Below are 25976 nucleotides of genomic sequence, written 5' to 3' on the forward strand. Positions count from 1 at the left end.
AGCCAGGAGCTGGCACTGTCAGTGATGGTATCCAAACAAGCCACATTTGGGAAGCAGTTAGGAGTCATCTTTAATCATTCAGCACTTTCAGTTGGGTTCGTTAAGTTCCAAGCCGGGTAATTACAGCCTCATTATTTTTCTCTTTACAATGAAGACAAGCCTGCAAGCCAGGCAGAATAATTTCTTCTGCTGCCGTTGCCAAGATATGATAGCACATCTACGCCATAAGGAATTTGTCATGGTATCAGTTTTATTAATGGTAAATAATGACTCTTCAGTTAAGCAACATCTTCACATCAGCTGGTGCCTAACCATAAAACACTAAGTAAATTTCAACCCCTACAGACAGGTAATTGAGTYGAGATTCCCACTGCTCAGCATGTTGCTTGCTGACCAGCATGTGTCAGGTTTTCCACATTATTTTTTTTCACTGAAATTAATACCYGGCTACAATCAGACTTTAATTTTAAAACCACAAAGGCTCATCTAAAAATAAGACATCAAAGTCCCCGTGACAGTAAGTAGAGGCCAAGACTAAGGGAACGGTGGTAGATCAGGTATCAGAGAGTAATTCATCCTGTCTGTCTACCTTCACTGGCTCGAGGGAGAGCTCAGTTCTTGCAGGGACTATTTYCCAGCCCAGAACCCACAGTTAGTGTGGCAAATACTGAAATACACAAGGTATTGCTTTCACAGATCTTGCATCAAATTGAAGACTGTAAGGAGAGTAAATACATGTTTGGAAAAAAACAGCTTTGAAAAGAAAATATCCACAAGAACTGCACTGTGGGGCTGTCCAGGCATTGGGTTTCTGCACAAGCCCTGGAAACAAGGTAGGAAATGCACTTATACCATCACACATTTTAATTAAAAATGGTAAGCCATCCTGTAGAGTCTGAAGAAACTTCTGCCATTATCTCAAACAGCCAACAAATTCAGAACTCAACTATTAATTGCAATAGGGGGAAATGACTCTGCTTCTGCCACTGAAACACCTGTGGACGTCACGCTGAGCACGGTGACCTGCTTTTGTTTCCTACRGACGTGCTCAGGTTTGCAGGAGCACGACACATTTAACGTGTGCTTTAGCAGGACTGCGTGCATTTGCAGCAAAGGCTCAGTGCTCTCGAGTGTGTTCTGCAGCAGGAAGCTGTTGTAAGATCCCCTGATAAACCAACACTCAGCCCTCAGTTCTTCCCCTCCCTKCCCTTCCAGGATTAAGGCTGTGGGTGTTTCTGGCCCTGGTGCACGTGGACGCTGTGAATGCTGAGCTTTGTCAGCTCCTGCCCTGTGCTGCCTTCTGCAAACCRCTTGATTTACACCCTCTTGGGCAACAACCCTCCTGAACCCAGCGATGTGACTAGCATGGCATTGTATTATTAGACTTCCCCAGGGCGCTTTTTCTTCTAAATCATCTAGGATGGGAAAAACAGTTAGATAAAGGAGAATGTCATGACTCATTCCCCAATGYCATGGAGGTTCAGAACAATCAGAAAAGAGTTAACAGCACAGTCACCCCCCAGTAGTATTTCAGAGTTTCTAAATACAGAGTTCCTTTTTGAGCTGGATGCCCGTTTTTGTTATCTGAAAAGTATTTCTAGAACTCTTGGCCAACTTTAAACAAACAAACAGGGAGAAATATTTGTGAAGATAAGACAGCTGAGAGTGTTTGGTTACTGAGTCTTTCTAAGTTGAAGGATTTAATTTTTGGACTATTTCTTTAAAGCTTGTGAAAAGAAGAAAAAAATTGCTCTGGAAATGTTAAATCACAAAACCATCCCAGCTATGGCTTTGGAATAACAATCATTCAACTTAGCAAATATCAAACGTGGGAAGGGATTTATCTGACGCATCTATATGATCATGTGAACTCATTTCTCAAGGAGAAATAGTCTCTACTGGAGACACAAGAGGAAGGAACTGTTTTGCCTTCTTAAAAAAAAAATATAACAACATAAGCAACTATAACATGCCCAAAGCTTCCTGGCACAAATGCAAAAAAGCAACATCTGAAATGTCAGCTGGTACGCTGGGAGGATTTACATGATTTAAAAGATTTATGAGAAAGAATTATTTCACTGGCTTCAGAACATCTTGGAAAGCGGCAATGCGGGGGGACAATGGAAAAGAAGGGGAAAAAAATCTCCAGCTAAAAGAAATTATCATGGCCAGTATGAATCTGTATTGCTCTTTTTGGTGCAAGAAAAAAAAATGGGTCAAGCATCCATTGGATTTTAAGCTACATTTAAAGATGAATGAACAGTGTCTGCTGTGACTCTGGGATATACTCATTTTCTCACATTTCATATTGACTCACAGTGCTGTGGCCCACCTAAAGCCACACAGCTCATCACTGCTCAAAGCAGGATTAAATCAAGAAATTCCTGACTTTTCGTCCAACTGTTTCTTCACTGGAAGCTGTTCCGCAGCAGCCACTGCTGATACACAAAGGCTGGCCAGCTGGATTTCAGTGCAGGCTCTCAGGGGAGAGATGGGGTCACAGAGACAGGGGAAATAAATCCTGCCTTAATAAAAAGATAATATATCAAGCAAGGAAAAGGCATGAAACCATTTGAAACAATAAACTCTGCAACATTTTTAAGTGTGCTTGRGCAATGCTCAAGTGGAAGGTTGGCTTGCTTTGTGGCTACCTGCTCTTGAAATGGCTACTTAAAAGCATGGTCCTTGATGCCCTGCCCAGCATCAAAATTGGTGCTGCAGCACCAMACCTGAGCCCAGCTCAGCTCTGCCAGGACAGCAGGGGTGGATGCTGCTCTGCTGGGCTGGGAGGGGGAAGGTGACAGCTCCAGCAATGCCTCTGGCTCCATGGCTCCTCCTGGCACAGTTACAACCAGCTCACAGCAGCGCAGGGCTAGGGCTGATCCAACAGTGCCAGCCCCTTCTGGGTCACATCCTGCACCCCAAAGGGCCCTGTCTGAACACCCTGTGCTGTTTGCAGAGGTACCACATTCACCTGTCATTAAACTGTTCACTCCCTCCTCCTTTTCACCAGCCATCTGTTGCTAATGCCTTCCATAGTTCATTCACAGATGTCACTGCAGATCTTTTGTGAAAAATAATTCCCTCCAATCTATCTCTGTTTATGTTTTATTGTTGTTTTCTTCATAAGCTTTTATTTAATGTTATTGAAATACTTTTCAATACATTTAAGTCTCACTAATGCTTCCATAAATAATGAGATGAAAGGGCTCAGTAATATCATTCCAGGGTATTAGATTAAGGTGAACATTTTTCTCCATCTGTTTCACCAATAACCTCAACTAATGCAGTTTCCAGACCAGACCACATGATCTTAAGTGAACTGAAGAGAGTGAAAAGGTCTCTGGTGACATATAAAGACTTAAAGGAGATTGAACAAAGGTGTCCTATAAAATAAATTTCTGGCCAAACAAAACTGGAAAGACACAGAGATTACAATTCTTCTATCATAACAGCAGTGACTCATGCAGTTGCATAGTCACTTGGGGTGAAAAAGAAAACAGTTACTCAATCTCTCAGGGATTTAGACACAGAAGAATATATTATGCAAGTTTTAGCTGCGTTACTAATGGCCTTGAAGCACACAACTCTACTATGACTCTCACTCAGCTCAGCAGATCACAAATAAGATGACTCATGTATCCATGGCATGATAGGAAAATAGAGAGCCTAAGAAGTGCAGAGGCAGGTGCTAATACAGTCACAGAGCAAGCAGTCAAGGGAAGAAAAGATTTATAAAATCATGAGCAAAGGACTGCAGAGAAATCAGCTTCTGTATTTGGAGACTTGAGACCATGRATTAGGTTGATTTTTCTTGCTCTCAGATCAGGGGGTTGTGAGTGTGATGCCAGGCTGTGCCCAGAGATGAGCCACTGGCACCACTCACCTGCCTGTGCCAGGGAATGGCAGCAGAGAACTCACCTCAGTCTCTGCATGTCAGTGGTGAGCGAGCCCCTGTAGACACAGCACAGGTGAGATCAGACACCACGAAAATCATCCACAAACTTGACAATGTTTATACTCGGCAGAACCTCCTACCCTGCTGGTATATCATGATTTTGTGGAAGTTGCTAACTCTGTTTAAAGACTAATGAAACCCATTAGTGGTCCCAGCCATAGCAGTGTTTTGCCCATTATCTCATGACTGACCTTCTCATGGGTGAGGGCTTTGACATCTATTCTCAAAGCACAGGTTAAAATTTGAGTGGTTGGGCAGAGCTCAACTCAAAATCTGGGCTAAACCGCTGGAAAWGCAGTTGTCCCAAAGAAACTGCAATTCTATATGCTCTGAAGATCACATCAAAGCACAGCTGTAAATATAGCTTAAAGCGAAACACTTTACAGAAGTCAAATAATTAGAAGGATTATATTAGAAAGCTAATGCTGGTACATCCAAATTTGCAAATTTATGTAGACCAGAGCACAGTAAGATGTTTAGACCTGTATATGAGTCAAGGCAACGCTACTGTAGAAACACAGACAATGTATGATTCTGATTTTTTAATTGTTACAATTTGGCACAGCCATTCCAATTTACAGTTCCCACCACCCGACTGAAAGATTCTGGATGGTCAAAGGATTATTCAATTATGATGTGTCTGTGGAATTTGTTACCTGCAAAAACACTGCCAGTGCAGAGCAGGAACCCTCAGATACTCTTGGGAACATCAGGAAAAATTCTGCATTTTTGTTATCACAGAAAAGAGACCCTTGAGAGTAACAAGAATAGCACTAACGCACAAGCTTGAGTGACATTTTTTATGAGCTCAGTTGCACAAAGGAACTGCAGAGAACTGCTTTCAAATGACTAAATCTGACACATTTCCTTTAAATATTACCTAATTCCAAGGGGTTTATTCTAGGCATTTCAACTCACATATGTATAGGATGTAATGTATAGATACAGCAGGGATGCACCAYTTCATTCTGCTGTCGGAGGTGATTAACAAACCAGAGCAGGGTATTTTTGTACAAACCAGGATAACCTCCTGCCATATCCTGTCTCATTCCCAGAGCTGTCAGTCCCTAGGCTGACTTCATCCTTATCTCCTGTTAAACATGTAGGGGTTTAGGTGATGTGATGCAGAATCAGAGAGGGTTTAAACTGGGAAGTCAAATGAGCACTTGGAAATCTCTTGTTACGTGGACAGTGGAAGGAAAAGCTTTTTATCTGCAACCTTTGTCTCTGCCCAGCATAACTCAGTGGAGGATCCCCCARTATTGTACAAAAGTATTTGTCTCATAAATGTCTTGAGAAGAAAACACTCRCAGATTCAAGATTTAGATRAGTTCCATCACTGTATTAGTAATACACAATATTCCAATSTATTTGAATTATCTGCCCAGGATTACTGGGAAGGGAACACAGAATCTGATTGTGCYTTTTTTCTGTGTATATGCACTGGAACAAACAGTGAAGGAGCAGGCATGTGGCAAAAGCTGCCTTAGAGATCCAGCTGGTGCAAACAGAAGGGTAATAAAAATACATTAGCAATAAAGCAAAGRCTCATATATTATCTGAAGGAAGCCTACAGTTTCCTTGATTTATGGAGTGACCTTTTTCTGGAAGAAGCCTGTATGTCCTCATGAATAAGGCTGATTGCAAGAGAGATGATACTGTTAACACAGTGTTCATATATTCTGAATGTTAAAACTGCCGTGGAGAATATGTGGCTGATTTACTGGATGCTCTTTGTCATTTCTTGGCAATTTCTGGTGGAAATAAAGCTGTCATTCTGATTATTACTGCCTTTCTGTGATGGAAGCAGGTTTTTTGGACAGAGACTGTGTGAAGGGTCTGACAGAGTGGGAAGCAAYGTGCAATAGCTGCGAATTGCTATGGCCAGAAAATATCCTGGAACACCAGCTGGTCWGTTCTGACCCTGCCCTGTGATATTTTGCAACACTAATGCCAATTARAACCAAGTTTCCTAAACTCCTGTGCAAACTTTTGTCAAACCCTCGTGTTGTTATTTCATCACAGCCAACTCTCATCCATTTCATTTGCTCCCAGACTTTTGTGAGGAGGAGTGAAGTCACTCAGCTGTCCCTCTCCAACTCCTCCAGGCTGTAACCTGTGCAGTGTGCTGGAAATGCAGACCCAGTGATGCCCCCGTGCTATGAGCATCTGCAAAACAACATCTCTTTCCACCTGGCTCCTCTATGTGCCTCTTCTTCCATATTAAAGGAGCCCATCTGTAGCTTTTTCAGCYGTGCACCCTCCAACTATGAACTGAGCCTGGTGGGAACTGATGCAGAAGTRTCTCCTTGATAAACCACCTCTGAAAAGCTCCTGAGCTTTCCCATTTCCACCCAGAGTTCTGTTAAACTATACAGGCCAAAATTCATGTACACCCTACACTCTCAGGCCCATGGTGGGATTCCYGGGGCTGTCCTATGCACAGCCAGGCGTTGGACTCGATCCTGATGGGTCTCTTCCAWCTTGGAACATTCTGTGATTCTGTGATGTGAATTCTGGGGCACAAGCACTTGTGTCTCTTACACGATCAAGCAAGAGTGGGAATGAATTACAGATGCTGCCCCAGTCAAAGAGCTTCAAAAGACTGAGCAGCTCCGTGGCCCTGTGGCAGGGCAGGTGACAGCAGTGTCCCCAGGCCCTGGGCCGCGGCCATTGCTAACACTATACAGGCTTTACATGAAGTGGCAAGAAACTGCCCGCTCGCTTGGTCCGGCATGCCGGTTGTGGCAGTGGCGCCGGTGAGGTCAGCGGTGACGCGGGTGTAACTCACAGGGCCGTGACGGCTGTCACCGCGCCGGGTCAGCGTTACCCGGGGCACGGGCCGCGCCGAGGCGCCCTGAGGGCTGCTGCTGCCTAAGGGCGAGGAAACGCAGTGTGCTCTGTCACAAAGCCGTGCGGGGCGGGGGGGATCCGGTGCCACCCCGGTGTCACCCTGGTGCCACGCCGGTCCCACCCCGGTGCCATCTCGGTGCCACCCCGGTGACCGCCGCCCGCGCTGCTGCCATGGCAACGGCTGCGCGCCAAGGCACGGCCCAGCGCCCGCAGCGGCCGCAAGCAGCGATGGAACGGCCTCACCCATTGGCTGCCAAATGCTAGGCACCGCCCACACGCTGACATTTGGACCAATCAATATCCCCGTCCCTTCGGGGCAGGCGGAAGCGGTGTTGATAAACAACATCGCCCCGCCCCTCCCGTCTCTTGTCCTCCCGCTCCTCCCCCTGGCGCGTGGTTCCATCACGCCTTCTGATTGGCGGGCGGCCGCCTCCGAGCGGCGCAGCAGCCAATGAGCGGCGGCGGTGATTCGGTAGGTTCCGCCCCCTGAGGCCGCTGGGTGTGGGCGGAAGCCGGAAGCGGCAGAGGGCGGCGGTGGCGGCGCCATGGGGGCCGTGCTGGGGGTCTGCTCGCTGGCCAGCTGGGTGAGTGCGAGGCTCTCCTCCCGCCCCAAACCTGTCCTTTCACACCCTAAACCTCCACTTCCATCCCGGGGAGCGGGCCCGGCCCGGAGCGGTGCCTCCGCGGGGGTCCCGGTCGAGGCCGCACCGGGTGACCACTCTGAATCCCCGCGGGCTCAGTCCCGGTCCCGCCGAAGCCGGGGCGGCTCCAGCCCCTCGGAGCAAAGCGGTGCCCGGCTGGAGCCATCCCTGCCCTTCCCGGGGGCGCGGGGCCCGCCTGGCCGGAGCGGGTCGCTGGCGGACGGGGCCCGCCCACCCTGGCGAGGCCCCAGGGGCAGCCCAGGCCGATAAACCCGGTTATCGCGGGGTGTTCGCAAACACGTTGTCAGTCAGAAACGCCGATTAGCGGTTTATCTGTGCGGTCCGGGAGTGGAGTGCCTCTAAATGGAGTTAGGGTTTTCCTCTCGGTGCCGCTTAACGCCCAGGTGTCAGCTGCGAGGGGAATGCCCTTACTATTTCTGTTTCTGTCCTTCAGATTCCCTGTCTCTGCAGCGGTGCCTCGTGTTTACTGTGCCGATGTTGCCCCAACAGCAAGAATTCGACAGTGACACGTCTTATCTATGCCTTCCTCCTCCTTCTCAGCACTGTGCTTGCCTGCATTATGCTGGCACCAGGMATGGAAGAGCAGCTGAAAAAGGTATGAAGGGGAAAARCCTCTTTCTGACTGTTTTGAAAGCCATTACTCGTGCCAGTGACTATTGATKTTCTTTGCTTGGAATGGATTATGTGTGAGACACAAACACCCAAGTGTCCTTGTTCCYGAGTCGAGAGGTTGTGTGTACTGAATGGCTTCTGGCTGAAACAGCAAATTCAGTGAATGTTCCTTTTTTAGTACATGCCTGGTTGGTCTCAAATCTGGCCTGACCTGGASATGGTCAATTGTTATCAGAGGCCTGCTGCTGTGGCATCTTAATCTTCCTGGGTGRAAAGTGTTGACATGGGGAAAGACAGATGATAGTAAGGTCAGAGCACAAGGTCTTTTGTTCTCTGATTTCCCAGAAGATTGTTGACTAAAAGCCTTGGCTGTTACAGGACTTAAAGAATGTAATCATGAATGCAAAYATAAATTCACAACTAAATGTGTCTTTACCAGATACCTGGATTTTGTGACGAGGGGCTTCACACTCGGATCCCACACTTGGATGGGTTTGTCAGCTGTGATGTGTTTGTGGGATACAGAGCTGTCTAYCGTGTCAGCTTTGCCATGGCTGTGTTCTTCTTCCTCCTCTCYCTGCTCATGATAGAAGTGAAAACAAGTAATGACCCGAGAGCCTCGATACACAATGGGTATGTGTGAGCCAGCTGGCTGGCTTTGCAGCTTGTTTCCTCCCTCCAGTTTCTCTGCTGAACACGGTGGAAATTCGTTCATGCATACGGACAACCTCRGGTTTGTTTTGGACTGATTACAGAGTAGCACTTTAGTCTCTTAAAAAGCTTCCTATTTATGTAAGGTRTTCAGTGTCCTGGTGGAGGGTGCCACTCTGAGGTGGGGTAACCAGAAGGGCATTTCCACAGAGATGTCATATTGCAGCTAGTTTATATCTCCATCACTGTGCTGCCTCTGGCCCTCATTGGGTCATTCTCTAGGCCCATCTGACTCAGCCAGCAGAAACTGGTTTCTGATTTCCAATTCCCTGATTTAACTGGGTTAGTTCTGGGCTGGATGACTGAATCATCATAGAGTCATTTAATTGGAAAGGGACTTTGGAGAGCATAGAATCCCAAGATCATAGAATGGTTTGAGTGGGAAGGGACCTTAAAGATCATTCACTTCCTACCCTTTGCCATGGGCAGGGACACCTTCCACYAGACCAKGTTGCTCAGAGCCCCATCCAACCCTGAACAGTTCCAGGGATGGGAAGCCCTCAACCTCTCTGGTCAACAGGATCATATGATCCAAAGCCCTGCCTGGAGCAGGACCAAGCTGCTTACAGATCATGYAGCACATGACTGCTGTGTGTGAACTGGCTGGGTGCAGAGTAAGACCAATATTTATGACTTCTATCTTCTTTTAAAGGTTCTGGTTCTTCAAAATAGCTGCCATTGTGGCTATCATGGTTGGAGCATTTTATATCCCTGAAGGGCCTTTCACAAGAGGTACAGTTAAGATTCATCATCGGATTCTGACGATTAAACTCAAACCTTTTCACAGATTTACTCGGCAATAGCGAAAGTTCTCTTGTAGAAGATGCAGTTTCTGCTCATCCTCTTTGGAGTACCTTGGTTTGTCCAGTATTTTGGTGATCAGCTGAAGTTGTGGCAATAAGAAATCGCTTTTCAACTGCATTGGTTTTGTTTATTAATAATTTTTTGCTTCATGAGACAGTCACTACTGAGCTGAGTCCTCTGACACTAGACATGAGTCAGGACACTGACAAGTGCTAAATACTTCCCTRGAGTCTCTGAAAAATCTGTATGGGAAACTTCTACTGTCTGGCCACATCATAGGAACTTAAAAGTGTTGTTTACCATCAAAGAAATGTGGCATGATGGCACTTAGTACACAAAGATGCCATGTGTTAGATGGTGCCTTCATTGTGWAAACATGTTGGGCTAAACATTCCCATGCTCAGCTTGACCAGCATTGGCTGCATCCCTGAATAGCTGGAACTCCCATGCACTTGCAAGATTGAGGCCAAAGTGACTAACAGCATCTGTTAGTTAGCATCTGCATTTCAAAATGCAGTTTCAGATTTTTCATTATTTGTCTCCAGTATAATTAGGAGCTCTTTTGTCTTTAAACTGGGGTATCATGCACAAGATGAAAGCTAACTTTTTTTTTTTTTTTCTCCTTTTTCTAGCTTGGTTTTGGATTGGTGTCTCTGGAGCCTTCTGCTTCATTCTCATCCAGTTGGTTCTACTTGTGGATTTTGCTCAYTCTTGGAATGAGAGCTGGGTTGAGAAAATGGAAGAGGGGAATTCTAAATGTTGGTATGCAGGTAGGAATCTTAATGTGTAAATGGTTTGTTTGTACTRKGCAGTACCCTGCAGAATAWCATTGACTGRTTTGCAGACATACCTAGAATTAAAYTCCAYRGTRTCCTTGAGTCACTGCTGTAAACACCTGAAATTAATAGCAGCAGTGTTTCTTACTCCTTGTTCAGTAAAATGCAAAACATTTTAGACTTCTGAGTAGCACATCTGACAGTCCTAATAAACCACACTTGYCTGGTTTGCAGCACAAGTGCAGTGCTTGGAGCCTGGTTCTCTTCAACTCTGAGCTTTGCTCTGCACCTCCCTTGCTGTGTCCCCAGGAGCTCGGTTGTGGCAGTGGCTGCAGTGAATGTGCCTTGGTGCCTGCTCCCCAGCTGGCCACTAATTACAAAGTGCTAATTGTTGTTGTGGTTCTTAGCTCATAGCTAAGAATGCTGCAACAGCATTTTGTAGCTTCTTACAAAGAACAGGGTGCAAACAAAAATGGGTGACCTCAAGCGCAGGAATTCAGGGCTGATAAATGCCCGTGAGAAGCGTGCAGAAAGCACTCTCTCATTATGACACTGTGGCTTAATATCAGTTCAGCTAATTAAACTGCTGCTGAAAGGCAAATCCTGTTCCCCTGATGGCAGCACTGGCTTTCCTCTGAGCTACACTGCTTWGTGAGCCCAAGGAGAAATTTAGCCATACCTAATAAAAATGCGTTCTGCTAGTCTGGTGTTCTGACCCAGACTGCTAAGTGAGGAAGAGGGGCTGTCTTGYTGCAGTGTTAGCTGGACCTTAAGCTAGTTAAGATGTACTATTAAAAATATATATGTAATGTAAAACGTTTTTTTTTTTCCTCCAGCTCTGTTGTCCTGTACAAGCTTGTTCTATGCCTTGTCCCTGGTTTTTGTTGTTCTCTTCTACATTTTCTACACGAAGCCTGATGACTGCACTGAGAACAAGTTCTTCATTAGCTTTAACATGATCCTGTGCATTGCTGTCTCCATTGTTTCTATCCTTCCAAAAGTCCAGGTATTATTTTTCTCTGCTRTTTTCTTCTGACATACAAAGCAGGGAAGTAAGAAGGGTGTAGTATCAACTCAGTCAGACATAAGAACTTTAAAATTTGGCAATCATAGCTACGCTAGTTAGGAACTTAAAAAAAAAAATCTTGCTCTAAAACTATTGCACTACCTAGTGCCATATTTTCTGGAGAGAGGCAAACATGGTTTTGGGCTTTGTTTCTGTGTGGAGGACTGCTGGCATGGTTTTGGGCTTTGTTTCTGTGTGGAGGACTGCTGGCATGGTTTTGGTGGTGAAGGTCCTGGCAGAACAGAGAAATCTGTTACAGAGTAGCAAAATAGCTGGAGATTTGTTTGCTTAATACTGTGGCTTTGAAATTATGGGCAAACTGATTAAATATAAGAGCAAAGTTGCATGTTACTTGTGGTGTTGCTCAAATCACATGCTAGAATCACATCAACAAAATTGTTTAAAAAGGTTGAGATTAACTCAGTAAAAATCCATAACTGAGTCTTGGGCACAGAAAAGCTGGATTGGTTTGCATATTCCTTCCATGTTTGAGTTGCATAAATTGTATTACTCTCAGGAGTTTCTTTCAGTCTTTTGAACATAGAACTAAGCCTCGTGCAGTTCTACAGCAAAGTTTTGCATGCTAGCAATTGGTGAATTGTTGACAGTAGGGTAAAACTGTCCAGCTCTAGATAAAACTTGTCCTTTTGACTTTGGCTTGCTCTTCTGCTTTGGGACAGGAACATCAGCCYCGCTCTGGCCTCCTCCAGTCCTCTGTCATCACACTCTACACCATGTACCTCACTTGGGCAGCCATGTCCAATGAGCCTGGTAAGCAACATGCTGTCTTGAGTCATATTTTGGTGTGCAAGCAGAAGCTGCTGATGGTTATTACAGATCACTTTGTGGGAATTGCTGATCTGTCCAGATAAAATCCAGTGATGCTGAAAAGCTGACTTGACTGAAACCATCAAACTGCCTCTTTGCAGAACTAAACTGGGGTAAGAGGGGAGAAAAGAAACAGTGTCAGGGCATTCTGATGTTATTTATTTATTATAYCCTTGTCTAGCTCACAGACAGGAAAAATATTGCAGGCAATTTCTGTCTCTGGAGAACCGGAGAGATCAGCAGTTAAAGGAAATGAAAAGTTGCAAGCTTACCTGTCATCTTTTCTTAGCTAAATGCTGGCAAAGCTCATCTCTCTAATCTGCCTTGAAATCCCTTTCAGAAAGGAACTGYAACCCAAGTTTGCTGAACATCATCACCCAGATAGCTGCACCCACAGCTGTTCCAGCCAATGTCACTGTCCCACCGGCCACTCCCGCTCCACCCAAGTCCCTGCAGTGGTGGGATGCCCAGAGTGTTGTTGGACTGGTTATCTTTGTCCTTTGCCTCTTGTATTCCAGGTAAGGTCTGCACTACTATCCAGTGATRAAGGATTGGAATTTTTCTGCCTCTTTTGTTTAAGTCTGGGTCTGGTGCAAAATGTACCTGCATTTCTTCACATCCAGCTGCCGTCTCAGAAACCTGTGCTCTGCTTTGTGGATGAGGATAAGATTTATATGCCCAATCCCAATAACAGAATGTATTACAAGATGATTAGAGGGATGGAGCACCTCTCCTGTGAGGAAAGGCTGAGAGAATTGGGTTTGTTCAGCCTGGAGAAAAGAAGGCTTTGGGGTGACCCAATTGTGCCTTTCCAGTGCTTGAAGGGAGCCTACAAGGAACATGGAGAGAGACTTTTTATGAGGGCATGGATTAAAACTGAAAGAGTAGATTTGGATTAGACACTAAAAATTCTTTACTGTGAGGGTGGTGARGCACTGGAATGGTTGTCCAGAGAAGTGGATGCTCCATCCCTGGATGTATTCAAGGCCAGGCTGGATGGAGCTCTGAGCAACCTGATTTAGTGGAATGTGTCCCTACMCATGGCATGTGGGTTGGAAGGAGATAATCTTTAGGGTCCCTTCCAAAGCACTCCTTTCTATGATATGGGGCTTGGAATGCTGTTTAATTAGCTTAATTAAAAGCTCGGATGAAAACAGCTTGAGGAATTTCCTTATGTTCCCAACTGGATTTYAAAAAATACTATTTGCTAGTCACAGACATTGATTGTGGTCCATTGCCTGCTTTATTAGCAAACACAGCTGACTGTAAAAGGAGTTTTTAACCACATCTCTCTCTGGGTTACACTGCAGCATCCGCTCTTCGAGCAACAGCCAGGTGAACAAGCTGACACTGTCTGGCAGTGACACTGCCATGCTGGAGGAGACAGTGGGCACAGGCAGTGGGGCTGCTGAGGAGGGAGAAGTGCGCCGTGTCACAGACAATGAGAAGGATGGGGTTCAGTACAGCTACACCTTCTTCCACTTCATGCTCTTCCTTGCCTCTCTGTACATCATGATGACACTCACAAACTGGTACAGGTAAGAGCCAGGGGGGAAGTGATGGCTTATATGTGCCAGTGTTTCCATGTGCATAGGACACTCCTGCCCAGCTGGTGAAAATTCTGTCCCTGTGCCAGTTGCATTAGAGTTGTGCCTTAGTGCTACTGAGTTAAGATATAAAAAGGCAGTACAGTCAGCAGCTGTGGCTCCAGGGCACTGCTTCAGAACTGCAGGGGCAGAAAGTGTGGCTGCTGTCCTTCAGCTGGACAAGTAGCAGRAAGGATACATGGGAAATTGGTTTTAGGTGGCCTCCTGTAGTTTGTTAGAGGCCAGCCTGCAGTTACTGGCTCTTCATCATGGGAAAGATGTGCAGGGACAGCACTATGTGCTGCTTCTCAGAGTTGTGATTTCCTACATCTCAGAATCACTTGGACATACCCTGTGCTGCTGCAGCTCAGAACCACTGCTCCCRGGACATTTTATAAATCAGCAAATGCACTTTGAGATCAGCCAGGAGTCTATTGCACAGCTCATGCAAATAATTCCTTGAAGAGCAGCACATCAGCATGGGCAAGCAGGCTTGGAAATTGGGTCCCAAGAAAAACAGCCTGTGAAGCAGCCACAGGAAATTRCTGATGTAGTTGTCTCACTGTGTTCTCCAAGGGTCTCTCATTGGAGTGTCTCAGGAGTGTCCTCACTTCAGATTGATATGGGAGGTACCAAGAAACAGTGGGAGGTGCTTTCTGTGCCTACTAATGGACTTCTTTACTTTTTAGCCCTGATGCAGATTTCAAAACCATGACWAGTAAGTGGCCAGCCGTGTGGGTGAAGATGACCTCCAGCTGGGTTTGTCTGCTTCTCTATCTTTGGACCTTGGTGGCTCCTCTTGTCCTTACTAATAGAGACTTCAGTTAAGTTCCTGCACSTGTCTGAGCTTACAAAAGTGGGGAACTCGTTGCTAAAAGCCAAAATGTTCATTTATTGCTTTAGTTACTATTTCTTACGTTGGTATTAAAATGCAGTTGGATAGAAAGTTATATATTGCATAATGCTTGATGCAGCATCAAAATTACCAGTTATCTTTCTATTTTAACTGTATCAGGGTTATCTTATTACTGCATTTTTAAAATTCACTACAGCTGTGCTGCCAAAGCACAAAAGAAATTATCTGTTCTGTCCAATASCCACAACCTTCTACTGAATAGAAATAACATTTAGTTAAATACGAAGTAATATATTTTAAAGAACAATTATAATCAGCATAATGCACTACTATGCTAATGCTTCAGTTTCTGGAAGTGTAAGCCATGCTGCTTGATTTCTACATTCCACTGCAAAAATTTATTTAAAGAAAAAGTTTATTTAAATTACTTAATTTTCTTCGTTGTGGGAAAAAAGCACCCTTATTCCTCACCTAAAGAACAGAACTTTGAAGTTGAAAAACTGGTTAACTCTTAATTGTTTTTAAGACAAACCTGCCCTTTTTAAGGGGCAATTTCTATGGTAACTTCTTTTTTTAGGATGTTTGCCAAATAGAGTGGTAAGTGTATGAGTAGTTTAATCAACTTTATGATTATGTTGGAAAAATAGAGCTTCTTGATTGATTTTCACTTGTCCAGTATGCTTAATAAAAATAACATACATGGAATTTTTYTTATTATTATTGGCTCTAAGGCATTTGCACTGTAAACTCATTTGAATAAAGCAGACTAACTACTGAAACTGGCCCAGTTCTGTTGAAGTGTAAGAAACAGCAGTTATTTCTCCAGTGGCAAATAGCACACACAAGGATCAACTGCTGTAGTGTCCAGTTGGATGTGACTGGGTCTTCTCCAAGCAGTAAATATTAAATTATGTGTTTCTTTTGAAACAAACAGCACCTTCCCTGTGAGTCTCTGAATTTTAATTTCTGTTCCTTGACATTTCTCAGTTGTTCAAGTAAGCTTTGCTTCTCCAGTAGAACACCTTTTGCTAATTCATTGCTGTGGAGATTATCTTGAGAAGCAACTGTGTGTTCAGTGTGGAACTTGTGTGTTGTTATTGACTTCTAYAGTAAAATATCCCAACATGACAAAAGGCAGATGTATAGGAAATATCAAAGTAGCAGCTGTTACAATGTGTTTAATCACCCAGTCATGCATCATAAAATTACACATTTTTGACGACTTCATTTTATAAAATGTAATATAAAAATAAATTTTGTCAAAATAAGATGTACACTTAACCACCCAACACWTCTAGGCCCACATAGAACAGAAGGCAAAATGAATACTTGAATAACACAATGATTAACTCATGCCAAAATGAGATTTAACAAAAACAATACTTCAGCCAGTTCCTGAAAATATCTCAGGGCTCATAACACCCATTTACAAGAGTATAAWTTCAATTCAAGTACTTTTATGTACACTTTGCAGCTACCTTTTGTGCCACCTAATGCCAATGCAGTCCAAGTCCTTCCCTATTATGTAGTAGATGTGGCAGGGATGGCTTCTGTACTGGGAAAGGCATCTCTAACCTTGGAAAACAAAGTTATTTCAAGTGGGAAGAAGGAACAAAGTGGTTCTTGTACTGTAAAAAAAAAAAACCCAAACAAGCCCCAAGCAAAAAMATCAGCCCCATCTTGTAAGCCTTTCCTAGCTCTCAACCTGCAGATAAGGAGATGCTACACTTGACACAAATGTTTRTTTTCCAAATGCTGACAYGAGAAATTYTGAGAACAAAYTGATTTCTTTGCTACAAAGTGCTAAAGCTCAAAGAACATTCTCAGCTCTGTAGCCAGGCACACATAAGCCAGAGCTGTGCCTTCTGTGTGTGCCAAGCACTGGTTAGAGATATGCCAGGGTTGAAGACAGCTCAGTGAAGCTACGGCTCTTGGCTGAGTTCTAAAGCCAAAAACCAGCAAATTAGGAACAACAGATGGCTGATAAAGGTAAGCCTGGCTTAATTCAGCGTCCTGACATCAGCTGCCAGCTTTAAGAAAATCAAGTTCTGGAGGCACAAGACGGGCACTTTTCAGCATTGGCAAKTGTGGTTTAACCCCAGCCAGCAYCATGGCTGCTCTGACTCCTGTGAAAGAAATGTACCCCAGCCAAACCCAGCACAATCATACAGCCTTATTTATTATGTTTAAATCATATTCTTTATTCTTAGTGAGCAGAGGAAAGAAGAGGCTTAGGTGGATCTAGTCTGCCTACTATTTAAGGCATGCAAGAGAATATAAAAGCCTGAAAAAGGGTGAGTTTTGTAGAGGTTCCTCAGCCTTCTGCTGAACACCACTAGATTTYATTTCTTTTTGAAGGGCACTAAATTGAATTTTGAAATCCAATCTTCCTCTCTAGTAGTTACATAAGAGGATGACAGTAGCTGTTCCTACAGTCAATACATCCCTTCTTCCAACCCCGCAGCACAATAAAAGAAAAACTATCAGTCAGGCCTTCATCTCTAGGTAAGATGGTCTGTTCTATTTATTTTAGCTGTACATTGTGACTGGAATTGAAGAGGCACTAAAACAACAGAGGTACCACTGTCTCTGTTTTAGCAGTTCAGCAGTGTGGGCAGCCACTTATCTGTCCAAGCCCTGGTGCTGTGTGCTAGTGGCTTGCTAGGTAGCAAAAAACTGAATTAATTTCTCCAAAACACACAGAACATTCTGGTCACAAAGGAGTAACTGCCTAGCAGTACTCTTTTCCCTTATTTTAAGTGAATGAAAATGGTAGTTTTGTTTTTTTTCCCTGCACTAAAGCTAATAGCTATCAAAGAGGAGTTACAATTGACTTCTAAAGGTTAGAAAAAYGAGATGCTTTCACTGAGAAAAATTAATCTCTTCCCACCTTTCATCTACAACTGTTCATGTGATGAGTTTTCTGCTCCTACAAATTCTGAACTGCCATCCAAAAAAAGAAAGCTTCATGGTTTTACCCCTTTTCAGAACCCAGTCTTATTTATAATGTCAGGATGACAGGTATGGCATTTRCCACCCCTTAGTTCCAGGATGAGGGCTGCTGCCAGGTCAGGAAATCATTACAGCAGTAGAGGAGTCTCYTTTTGGCAGTGCAGTCATGCTGCAAGGGGACTGAGAGGAAGAAAGACATTCAAAACAGAGTTTGGCACTTTGAAAAATGAATGTCTGAGATCCTCAAGATGATTTAATTTTGTATTTACAGAAACGTAACTGGTGCCTATAATCACATTTGGCACTAAATCAAGATTTCATCCAGAGAAAGTGCTCTAGTAATAAGTTCCCAATCAGAAGGGATGTTCTTTTCCACCAAATAGTGAATTATTTCACCTTGAAGTAACAAACTGTGCTTCCCTCGTCCTAGTGAGGTTTTCCATCTCCACACCATTAYAGTGCAGAAAAACGTGTGCAAAGAGTGTGCTGAGAGTTAAATTCTAATTCAAGACCATTAAACAAAATGAACTTGGGGAGTGGGAACAGCTTATTCAGACACGGGTATCTTACCCTGGTTTGACATCAGTGTTAGTTCTGTCTCTAGACAAAGACCTAGAAGCACAGGCATACAAGTTATGAGTAAATATCAGAGAGATGATTCAAGTCTAACTTCATACAAGAACATGACAACCAAAGACAAAAGAGGTCAGCAAAGTTGAAAACCAAGTTGTAACATTTCACAAAAGAGCTGACAAGCACAGTGAACAAAATGCTACAATATCAGGAAATTTAAGAATGTGCTTTTAAAAAGCCTRTCTGCATTTGGTTTCACAAACTTAAAACTCAAATTCAGCTCAAAGTAACAAGCTAAAGCAGCACCTTGCTGTCTTACATGAAGTATTGCCTTCTATACATCACATGCCAACTGCTACAAAACCTCCTCACAAATCCTGGGTATGAGGTACTTACCCAATTTCTTATCTCAACCAGAAAAGAATTGTGGGAAGGTGGCTGACACAGCTTTTTTTGTTTGGTCCTGAACCTCATTATTTGAAGCTGTTGTTCATTAGTAYATTATCTGAAAAACTTCCTGTTTTCTGCCAGTGAAGATTGCACCTGCTGTWTAAACCTTGGTACAGATGTTATGGTCATTAATCCATCAGTCACACTTCTGCCAACTGTGAGAAAGTTTAAGAGAATATCTCCATATAGGTATTCATGAGTAAATTTTGTTCTGTATTGAGACAAATATTCACTGAACTATTTCGGAAATGCCAACTCACAATCTGAACCATGTGACAGAGGACCAGCCAAATTAGACTAATGGTTTTAAGCAATCTTCACTAGAGAATTGYATTTTCCAGGGTTCAAAAGCCATTTTCTTGTCTTGGGTTACTGGTGTTTGCAGAAGGGGAAGGGACCAGATTATCACAAAGCTCGTAAATCATCCTCATTTTTCACCTGTGTGGGGTGGGGACAAGAAACTGTCAAGCTTACATATCTGCAATATTTGTTTCCCTTTGTCATGAGAAAGAATAGGACAATTTGCATCATTCACACAGAGGTTGATGAGCCTCAAGTCTTCTACACAAAACTTGTGCTCTCTGCTTTTACCCTCCCCGAACTCTGCCCTGCCCCCATTGTGCCCTCTCCAGCTTCCTTTGGTTCTACAGTGTAAAGTGCCTCAGCAGTCAGTCCCTAAACTGCAGGTTTAGGAGTAAGGCAGAGTTCACAACATCACCTATCAGAGCAGATCCTAACTGTGCTGGAAAACTTCCCTCCACTATTAGTAACAGTAATAGAGCTGAGGTTTCATCCCTCGAAGGGAATCATCACACTGCTTTTCATCAGCATCCCCACTCACTAGCAGGTCGTGGGGAGAGCTGTCACACGGGAGCACCAGCTCTGAGAAATCGTGCAGGAAATCCTCTTCAGAGGCCAGCARCAGCTCATTCCAGGCAGAGATGTCCAGCTTCCCTGCAGTACCACCGTACTCTTCAGGAAGGATCACTGGAGGAATGTTTTGGTGAAGGGAATTCAGATCACAGCCATGAAGAAAAAACTGAAGAAGAAAGCAAAAGAGCTTTGGAAGTGCACATCAAACACTTCACAGCAAATTGCTGGAACAGTCAGCTAACAAGCTTGTTTTGAGCTAAAGAACAAATTTTTGGAGTGATGTGTTTACAGGCACATGGCAGCACAAAACTGGGGAGGTACAGTCAGACACAGCAGTGAGAGAGGTCTTGAGAGAATCCACATCTAATGCAGATTAAATCCCAGAATGAGAGACTGGACATGGGCCTGGGCTGAGGTTCCAAATTCAGTTCGTCCCCAAGTTCATGGGATTTAAAGTACTTATCCTTGTGGAAAAAAAAACATCTTGGCAACCACAGTTCTGTGGCAAGGACACTTGTGAGAAAAGAGCAAGGAAGGGGGAGCAGTTCTCCTGTGATACCACCTCACCACACATAAACAAAGTGTTACTGGCCCAAATAAGTGAACCACAGGGATGCAATTAATGTCCCGGATACAGGGCAAATGTACTAAAGTTCCATATTAATACTATGCCAGTGATGAGTTCCTCAGCGTTTCTGTCTTACAGAGAATTTTCCCAACAGGCATATTTTTAAAAATTAAAGGAGAAAGTAAAATGACACCAAAATTTTTCTAGCTGTCAAGTATTATAACTTTTCTTTTCTTTTTTTTTTTTTTAAATTTAGAGTGTCCAAGCAACGAACTTAAAAACATTAATGTTAAAATCACATAAATCCTTACCCTGTTTGCGATCTTCTCCTTCAGAAAAGGCTTGATGATTGCAAAAATGCCTTTGAATATACGAGGCTCATTTATTATGTTAACAGCCTTTATTCGAATGGGGAATCCATCCTAAAGGATAAAGAAGATTTTTATAATGCAGTTTAAAAAACATTTGCGATCTTTCTCTTTTTAAAATTTCCTGAGACTGACTGCCAGCACAACCCACTGCCTCCCCAGCTTTAACCTGAATTACCAACATAAACCACTACAAGAAGARAAATGCAATTCTTTATAGAGAGCAGACCTAGGATGAGATCTATGAGCATAAAAACAAAGTGAAGGGACCAGAAAACCCTCCATCAAATACACTGCTGTCAGTAAATCCTCATTTCTAATGTTGATGTTGATCTCCCCTTACAAAGACATTTAGATAATCCCTGTCCTTTGGTGTTCCCAGCCCTAATAAGGATGCAGTCACAAAGTGATGTCTGCAGCACCTGAAGAGTGCAYCACATTCAGAGCAGGATGCTTCTAACAGTGTGTCCAGCAACAAGATTTAGTGTCCAAGATACTCTAAAATGTGTTCCTATGTAAAGAAGGAATCTAATATCACTAGGACACACTGTTTCCCATACAGGACAGTTTACAACAACAATTARTTATGGGATTTCTGCTGGAGAAATTTATTTGCAGAAATATTTTTCAAAGGCAAAAGCTCATGATCAGCAATAAAGGTCACAAGTGCCATTTGAAGTTTCTTTCCCCTATAACCAGCTCTACATATAGAAATCAAGCAGTCAATGCTTGGAGTGAAAAGCAAACAACAGGCACTGCTGAAGTATTTTTCTCCATAGGAACATCAATGAATTAGCTCATCTCACAGGAGCTGCAGCTCAGCAAGGCTGATGCAACACATTTATATACCAYCCATACCTTTATGCCCTTCCCCAAGTTCAGCTATTGTTTTGTCAATAGCTTTCAGCAGGAACAGCAGGACACCCATGGCTCTATTTGTACAAATTAAATATGGGCTTACAGTTAAATGACACATTTAGATCATAATGTAAAAGAGTGTGTTCTGATAAAGGCATTCCTTAAGTCACCACTCCCTTCTCCCTAATTCACCCTGTCTTTCCTGATCCCCCCATGGATACAACAAAGAACRTAACCAGCTCAGGCCAGAACAAAASTAATGAAWGAACCCATTCAAGAGAAGTTTTCTCCTATCACTCTTTCAGCCTGTATCAACATCAAGTGAAATTATTAGACCTTCCTGCCACTTTGGCCAGGCTTCTCCTCAGTCCTTTCCCCTTCCCATTTTGTCCCACTTCACTGTGTTAAAACCCTTCCTCTCCACCCCTTCACTTCCAGACATCCAGGCAGAGATGTCTTTTATTAGTGTCTCTTTTGGTGCCCCTGTGCTAAAGAAGCCTCTGCCTTCAGGGCACGGATGGAAATTGCCCTCAAATCACACCCATTCAAAAACCCTCTTAAAATTTTTGCAGCAGCRCTTGAACTGGAACCTGCACTTACCCCATGTTGGCTCCATCTCAGCCGACAGGAACCATTTAAATACTAGGCCATTTCCTCACTGTCTCCTCTCTAATTGTAATTCTCTGCTCTCTTTCCTCCTTACCACTACCTAACAGGACTGTCTGTTCCAACTCAAAGTATGCATTTCTAATGCAAATGTAGTTTAGGGATGCAAAAGGCAAAAAAGGGGCAAGTGAGGTAAGGGTGTGAGAAACTGGTTAGGCAGAGACATGTTTAACTCTGCTAAGAAAGAAAGCCAAGATAATGAAGTTTGTGGGGGGTGACATAGTCAAGAAGTCTACACACAGAAGCAGTTATTTACAATGCACAAACTTATTTTCCCACCAGTTCAGGTCTTACCTGAAGAATTCCAATCACTTTTTTGGCTACAAAAGGACCAAAATGGGACGCCTTAGATAAGCTGACTCCTTTGTAGTCTGCCAGGATTACAATTCCATTCACCTGGGTCTCTTCGGACTGAATGAGTTTTTCTAAGGTTAAGTATATGGCACGAATGTTCTCAGTAATCGGRTAATTACTGGGTGTCCATCTGTCTRAGGTTACAAGACAGGGATGGTAAGTYGGAGAGTAAAGATAAGCTAACAATACACATTCCAAAAAACTGATTTCTGTTTTCCTAGACTCTTAAAAGTTAGTCTTTAATAGCCACAGTTCTAGGTCAGAGCACCCTTTCTTAAGCAAGAGGTAAATGGCAACTCATGTTTAGTTCAGGGAGCAAAGGCAATGGTTTATGAAACCTGTTSTCCACCCAGCACAGCTCATTAGAAGCAGTTTCAGCTCAGAAAGAAGGCAGGTAAATGGAAAAGAGGAGAATGAGTGAAGACAAATTTACAGCAAGCCTGGCAWCACCAAAAGCACATGAGACTGATTATCAACACAGGAGTCAGAGCTATAGGCTCCTCTCTCTGCTTATTGCAACARCAAATTACAAGCTTCTAACAGTAGGCCAGCAGCCCTGTTTCAACTTGAGCTACTACATACTACTTTCTCTTGAATTGCCTAATATTTCACTGACCCACCTCACTGCATTTTCATTTTGACATGACTGCACTCACTGCTGACAGAAGCAAAGGGACTGGAATAACGTTGGCAAAGGACCAGCAAAATCCCTTCCCCAGCAGGCTTTTCAAATTTGAGAGAGCTCTCATACTCTGTGCAAGTCACCAGTGTTCAGAGGAGAGCAGAGAACACTTGGCCCACACACACCTCGAGGATGGGGAACAGAGACATTCAGGACTGAGTACCTGGGCGGATGCAGACGACGTGGCGTCCCTGCGGGTCCCGGTGAGGCAGCACAGTGACAAAGCCTGACTCCAGGACAGGCTTTATTGCAGAGGGCTTCAGGTTACTGAACACCTCTGGCCAGGTCCTCCTGCAGGTGTGGTAATTCACCAGGAGCTGAAGTGCTCGATCGTAATCGAACTTCCTGGCTCGGAGGAACCTCAGCAAAAAAGCATCGTCCAGGCACGTCCCCAGGGAGGGATAGTCCTTGCACACCATATCCCGGAGGGCCTGCACATCACGGAGCCTCCATTCAGGCTTCTCCTGAAGCTCCTCCCGGGCTTTGGTAACGAGATCAGGGGACAGGGAACAAACRTACTTTGGCCGGTCTGGCAGGAGCTCATTGTCTGATGGAGACCCCGCTGATGGACTTGTCCTGGTGCAGTCGCTGTCTCCTGACATAATGCAGCAGGAATCTGTCAAAAAACAAGTGCTGTAYGTGATAAACAAACCCACAGACTCACAACCACATCAATTATTTACTTATTTATTATGTTCTGTATCCCTCTGTTTCCTAAATAAAGACACTGCCTTTCCAAGAACCAGCACTACAATCAAGACACACAGTTCTGTCATTTTAATTGTACTACCAGGATTAGAAAGTGCAAGTTTCTCTAATCTCATTATCCTGCCTGACAGGTAGAAAGCTGGCTTGAATGAAACCTAACCAAATAAATAGAATTAAAAATACAAAATCACACAGCTTCATTGCAAAACACAGAATTTAATTTGCCTCAGCATTTATTTCCCATGTCCAGYTGGAAATTAAAGCAAAGCAAATATGGCAGTTTGGCAGGATTCTCACRTTTGTTCAAACTACAGTCTCTTCTGAGAAGCTCTCCCAGCTAAGCCCAGGAGTTTTCCTTAACTTCTCTGGCAAACACATGCACTTACCAGCACCTCTGCCCAGGTGAATGTTTTGAGCAATTCAGGAAAAGCAGTACTTGGGAATATAAGAAATAACTGCAGTGCACAGACTGTACGAACACATAAGAAAACTGCAGATTCTTATGCCAGCACTGTATGGGTATTGAGGCTGGCTTAATCTAGTTTTTAGTTCTCAGTGTRATGCAAGTATTTCTGACCCGAACTGAATTTCCAAATTCACTCATAAGTGGACAAACATGAGCAAAAAAATACAAAATTACAATATAATTCCTGTAGCCGGACCTGGCAGGGAAAATGGCTTTATTTCACCGAGCTGCTCGCATTCAGAGTCACCCACAGCACATCACACCGCTCCTCGCTGTCACACGGAACCGCCTGCCACAGGGACACTTATCCCAGGTACGCACCTTCCTCCAGSACCGGCAGAGCTCTCAGCGCCTCGCTCCCCCCTCACCTTCCCCGGACAGCYCGGCACGGCCCCGGGAGCGCTCACAGGGACGCGTTCCACCCGCTYACAGCCCGGCTGGGCAGCACCCAGCGTCTGCCCCCGCACAGGGCCGAGGAGGCTGCGGCACCACCCAGAGCCCGCCCAGCCCCTCAGCCCAGCCCAGCACCGGCTCCCTCAGCCCCCGGGCCCGCAGCGCCCCCGTACCGGAGCTCCCGGAGCAGCCGCGTCCCGGCCCCGCCGCCCCGGAACGGCCCCGGCCGCCCGGAAATGACGGGCCCGGTGCGCCTGCGCGATGGCAGCGGGGCGGTGTGGGGATGGCATCGGGATGGCCCCGGGGCGGTGTGGGGAGGGAACCGGGGCGGTGTGGGGATGGCATCGGGATGGCCCCGGGGCGGTGTGGGGAGGGCGCCGGGGCGGTGTGGGGATGGCATCGGGTTGGCACCGGGGCGGTGTAGAGGATGGCCCCGGGGCGGTGTCGGCATGGCCCCGTGGGGACGGCGCCGGGGCGGTGTGGGGACGGCTCCGAGACGGTGTAGAGGATGGCCCCGGGGCGATGTGGGGATGGAACCGGGGCGGTGTAGAGGATGGCCCCGGGGCGATGTGGGGATGGAACCGGGGCGGTGTAGAGGATGGCCCCGGGGCGATGTGGGGATGGAACCGGAGTGGGGCCCGCGGCCCTCGGGAGCGGCCCTTGGCGGGGTCAGCGCCGCCGTGTTTCGGCCTTGCGCCCAAAAYAAGGGGTTCCTGCACCTCTGAAATGTCCCCTTGCAGCCGGAGCGAGCCCCGGGGCTGCTGCCTGGGGGGCACATCTGTCCTTCAGCTCCACCTCACCGTCAGTGGCAACGGCAAGCGCTGCCTCCAGCCCTAAGCCGCAAGGGCAGAAGTTTTACGTATGCATACATTAAAATAACCCCAACAATTACTACGAGCAAAAACCAACCCCCCCCAAAAAAATCCACAAAAGCCCCATAACAACAACAAAAAAACGACCAAAAACAAACACAAAAACCCACCAAAAACAAAAATCCATCTAAACCAAGAAACAATCACAAAAAACTGAAAAACCTCAACCTTTTTATATATAGAATATATTGCATATAAAATACCTTTATTATTATGTATATATTGTATGTGCATGTATGTACATTATGTGCATATACCATATATAATGTTGCTATGAAATGTATGCAGTGATATAACATACAGCACATATTCACACATATGCAGCACATATATTTACGCATATAATCTATATAATACCTGGATTACATACTATTTATAATATATAATCACATATTACTATATATAAATACATTCATATAAAAATAATATTTTATGTGTATGCATACATGCATATATATATATATATATGTGTACATGTATA

General features: G+C 44.6%; 2 protein-coding genes across 3 annotated transcripts; one reads left to right on the forward strand and one right to left on the reverse strand.

The window, feature by feature from the left end:
- Positions 1 to 7306: 7306 nt before the first annotated feature.
- On the forward strand, positions 7307 to 15495 carry SERINC3 (serine incorporator 3). The gene is made up of 10 exons (XM_057365905.1): positions 7307 to 7395; positions 7907 to 8068; positions 8525 to 8718; positions 9449 to 9528; positions 10233 to 10370; positions 11213 to 11382; positions 12123 to 12213; positions 12611 to 12788; positions 13581 to 13808; positions 14546 to 15495. Exons 1-10 carry the CDS (start codon positions 7357 to 7359, stop codon positions 14682 to 14684), a joined length of 1419 nt encoding a protein of 472 aa, XP_057221888.1. The 5' UTR covers positions 7307 to 7356; the 3' UTR covers positions 14685 to 15495.
- Positions 15496 to 16249: 754 nt separating this feature from the next.
- TTPAL (alpha tocopherol transfer protein like) lies at positions 16250 to 24853 on the reverse strand. Of its 2 annotated transcripts, none has more exons than XM_057365907.1 (5): positions 24797 to 24853; positions 23220 to 23672; positions 22315 to 22508; positions 20440 to 20550; positions 16250 to 19726 (listed from the first exon to the last, which is right to left on the reverse strand). In XM_057365907.1, exons 2-5 carry the CDS (start codon positions 23656 to 23658, stop codon positions 19451 to 19453), a joined length of 1020 nt encoding a protein of 339 aa, XP_057221890.1. In that variant the 5' UTR covers positions 23659 to 23672; positions 24797 to 24853; the 3' UTR covers positions 16250 to 19450. The 2 variants fall into 2 exon arrangements, with proteins under 2 accessions (XP_057221890.1, XP_057221891.1); XM_057365908.1 differs by lacking the exon at positions 24797 to 24853 and adding an exon at positions 24552 to 24749.
- Positions 24854 to 25976: the final 1123 nt, after the last annotated feature.

Source organism: Malurus melanocephalus, unplaced genomic scaffold, assembly GCF_030028575.1.
Source record: "Malurus melanocephalus ecotype Western Australia unplaced genomic scaffold, MMel_1.1 scaffold_59, whole genome shotgun sequence".
NCBI classification, from domain to species: Eukaryota; Metazoa; Chordata; class Aves; order Passeriformes; family Maluridae; genus Malurus; species Malurus melanocephalus.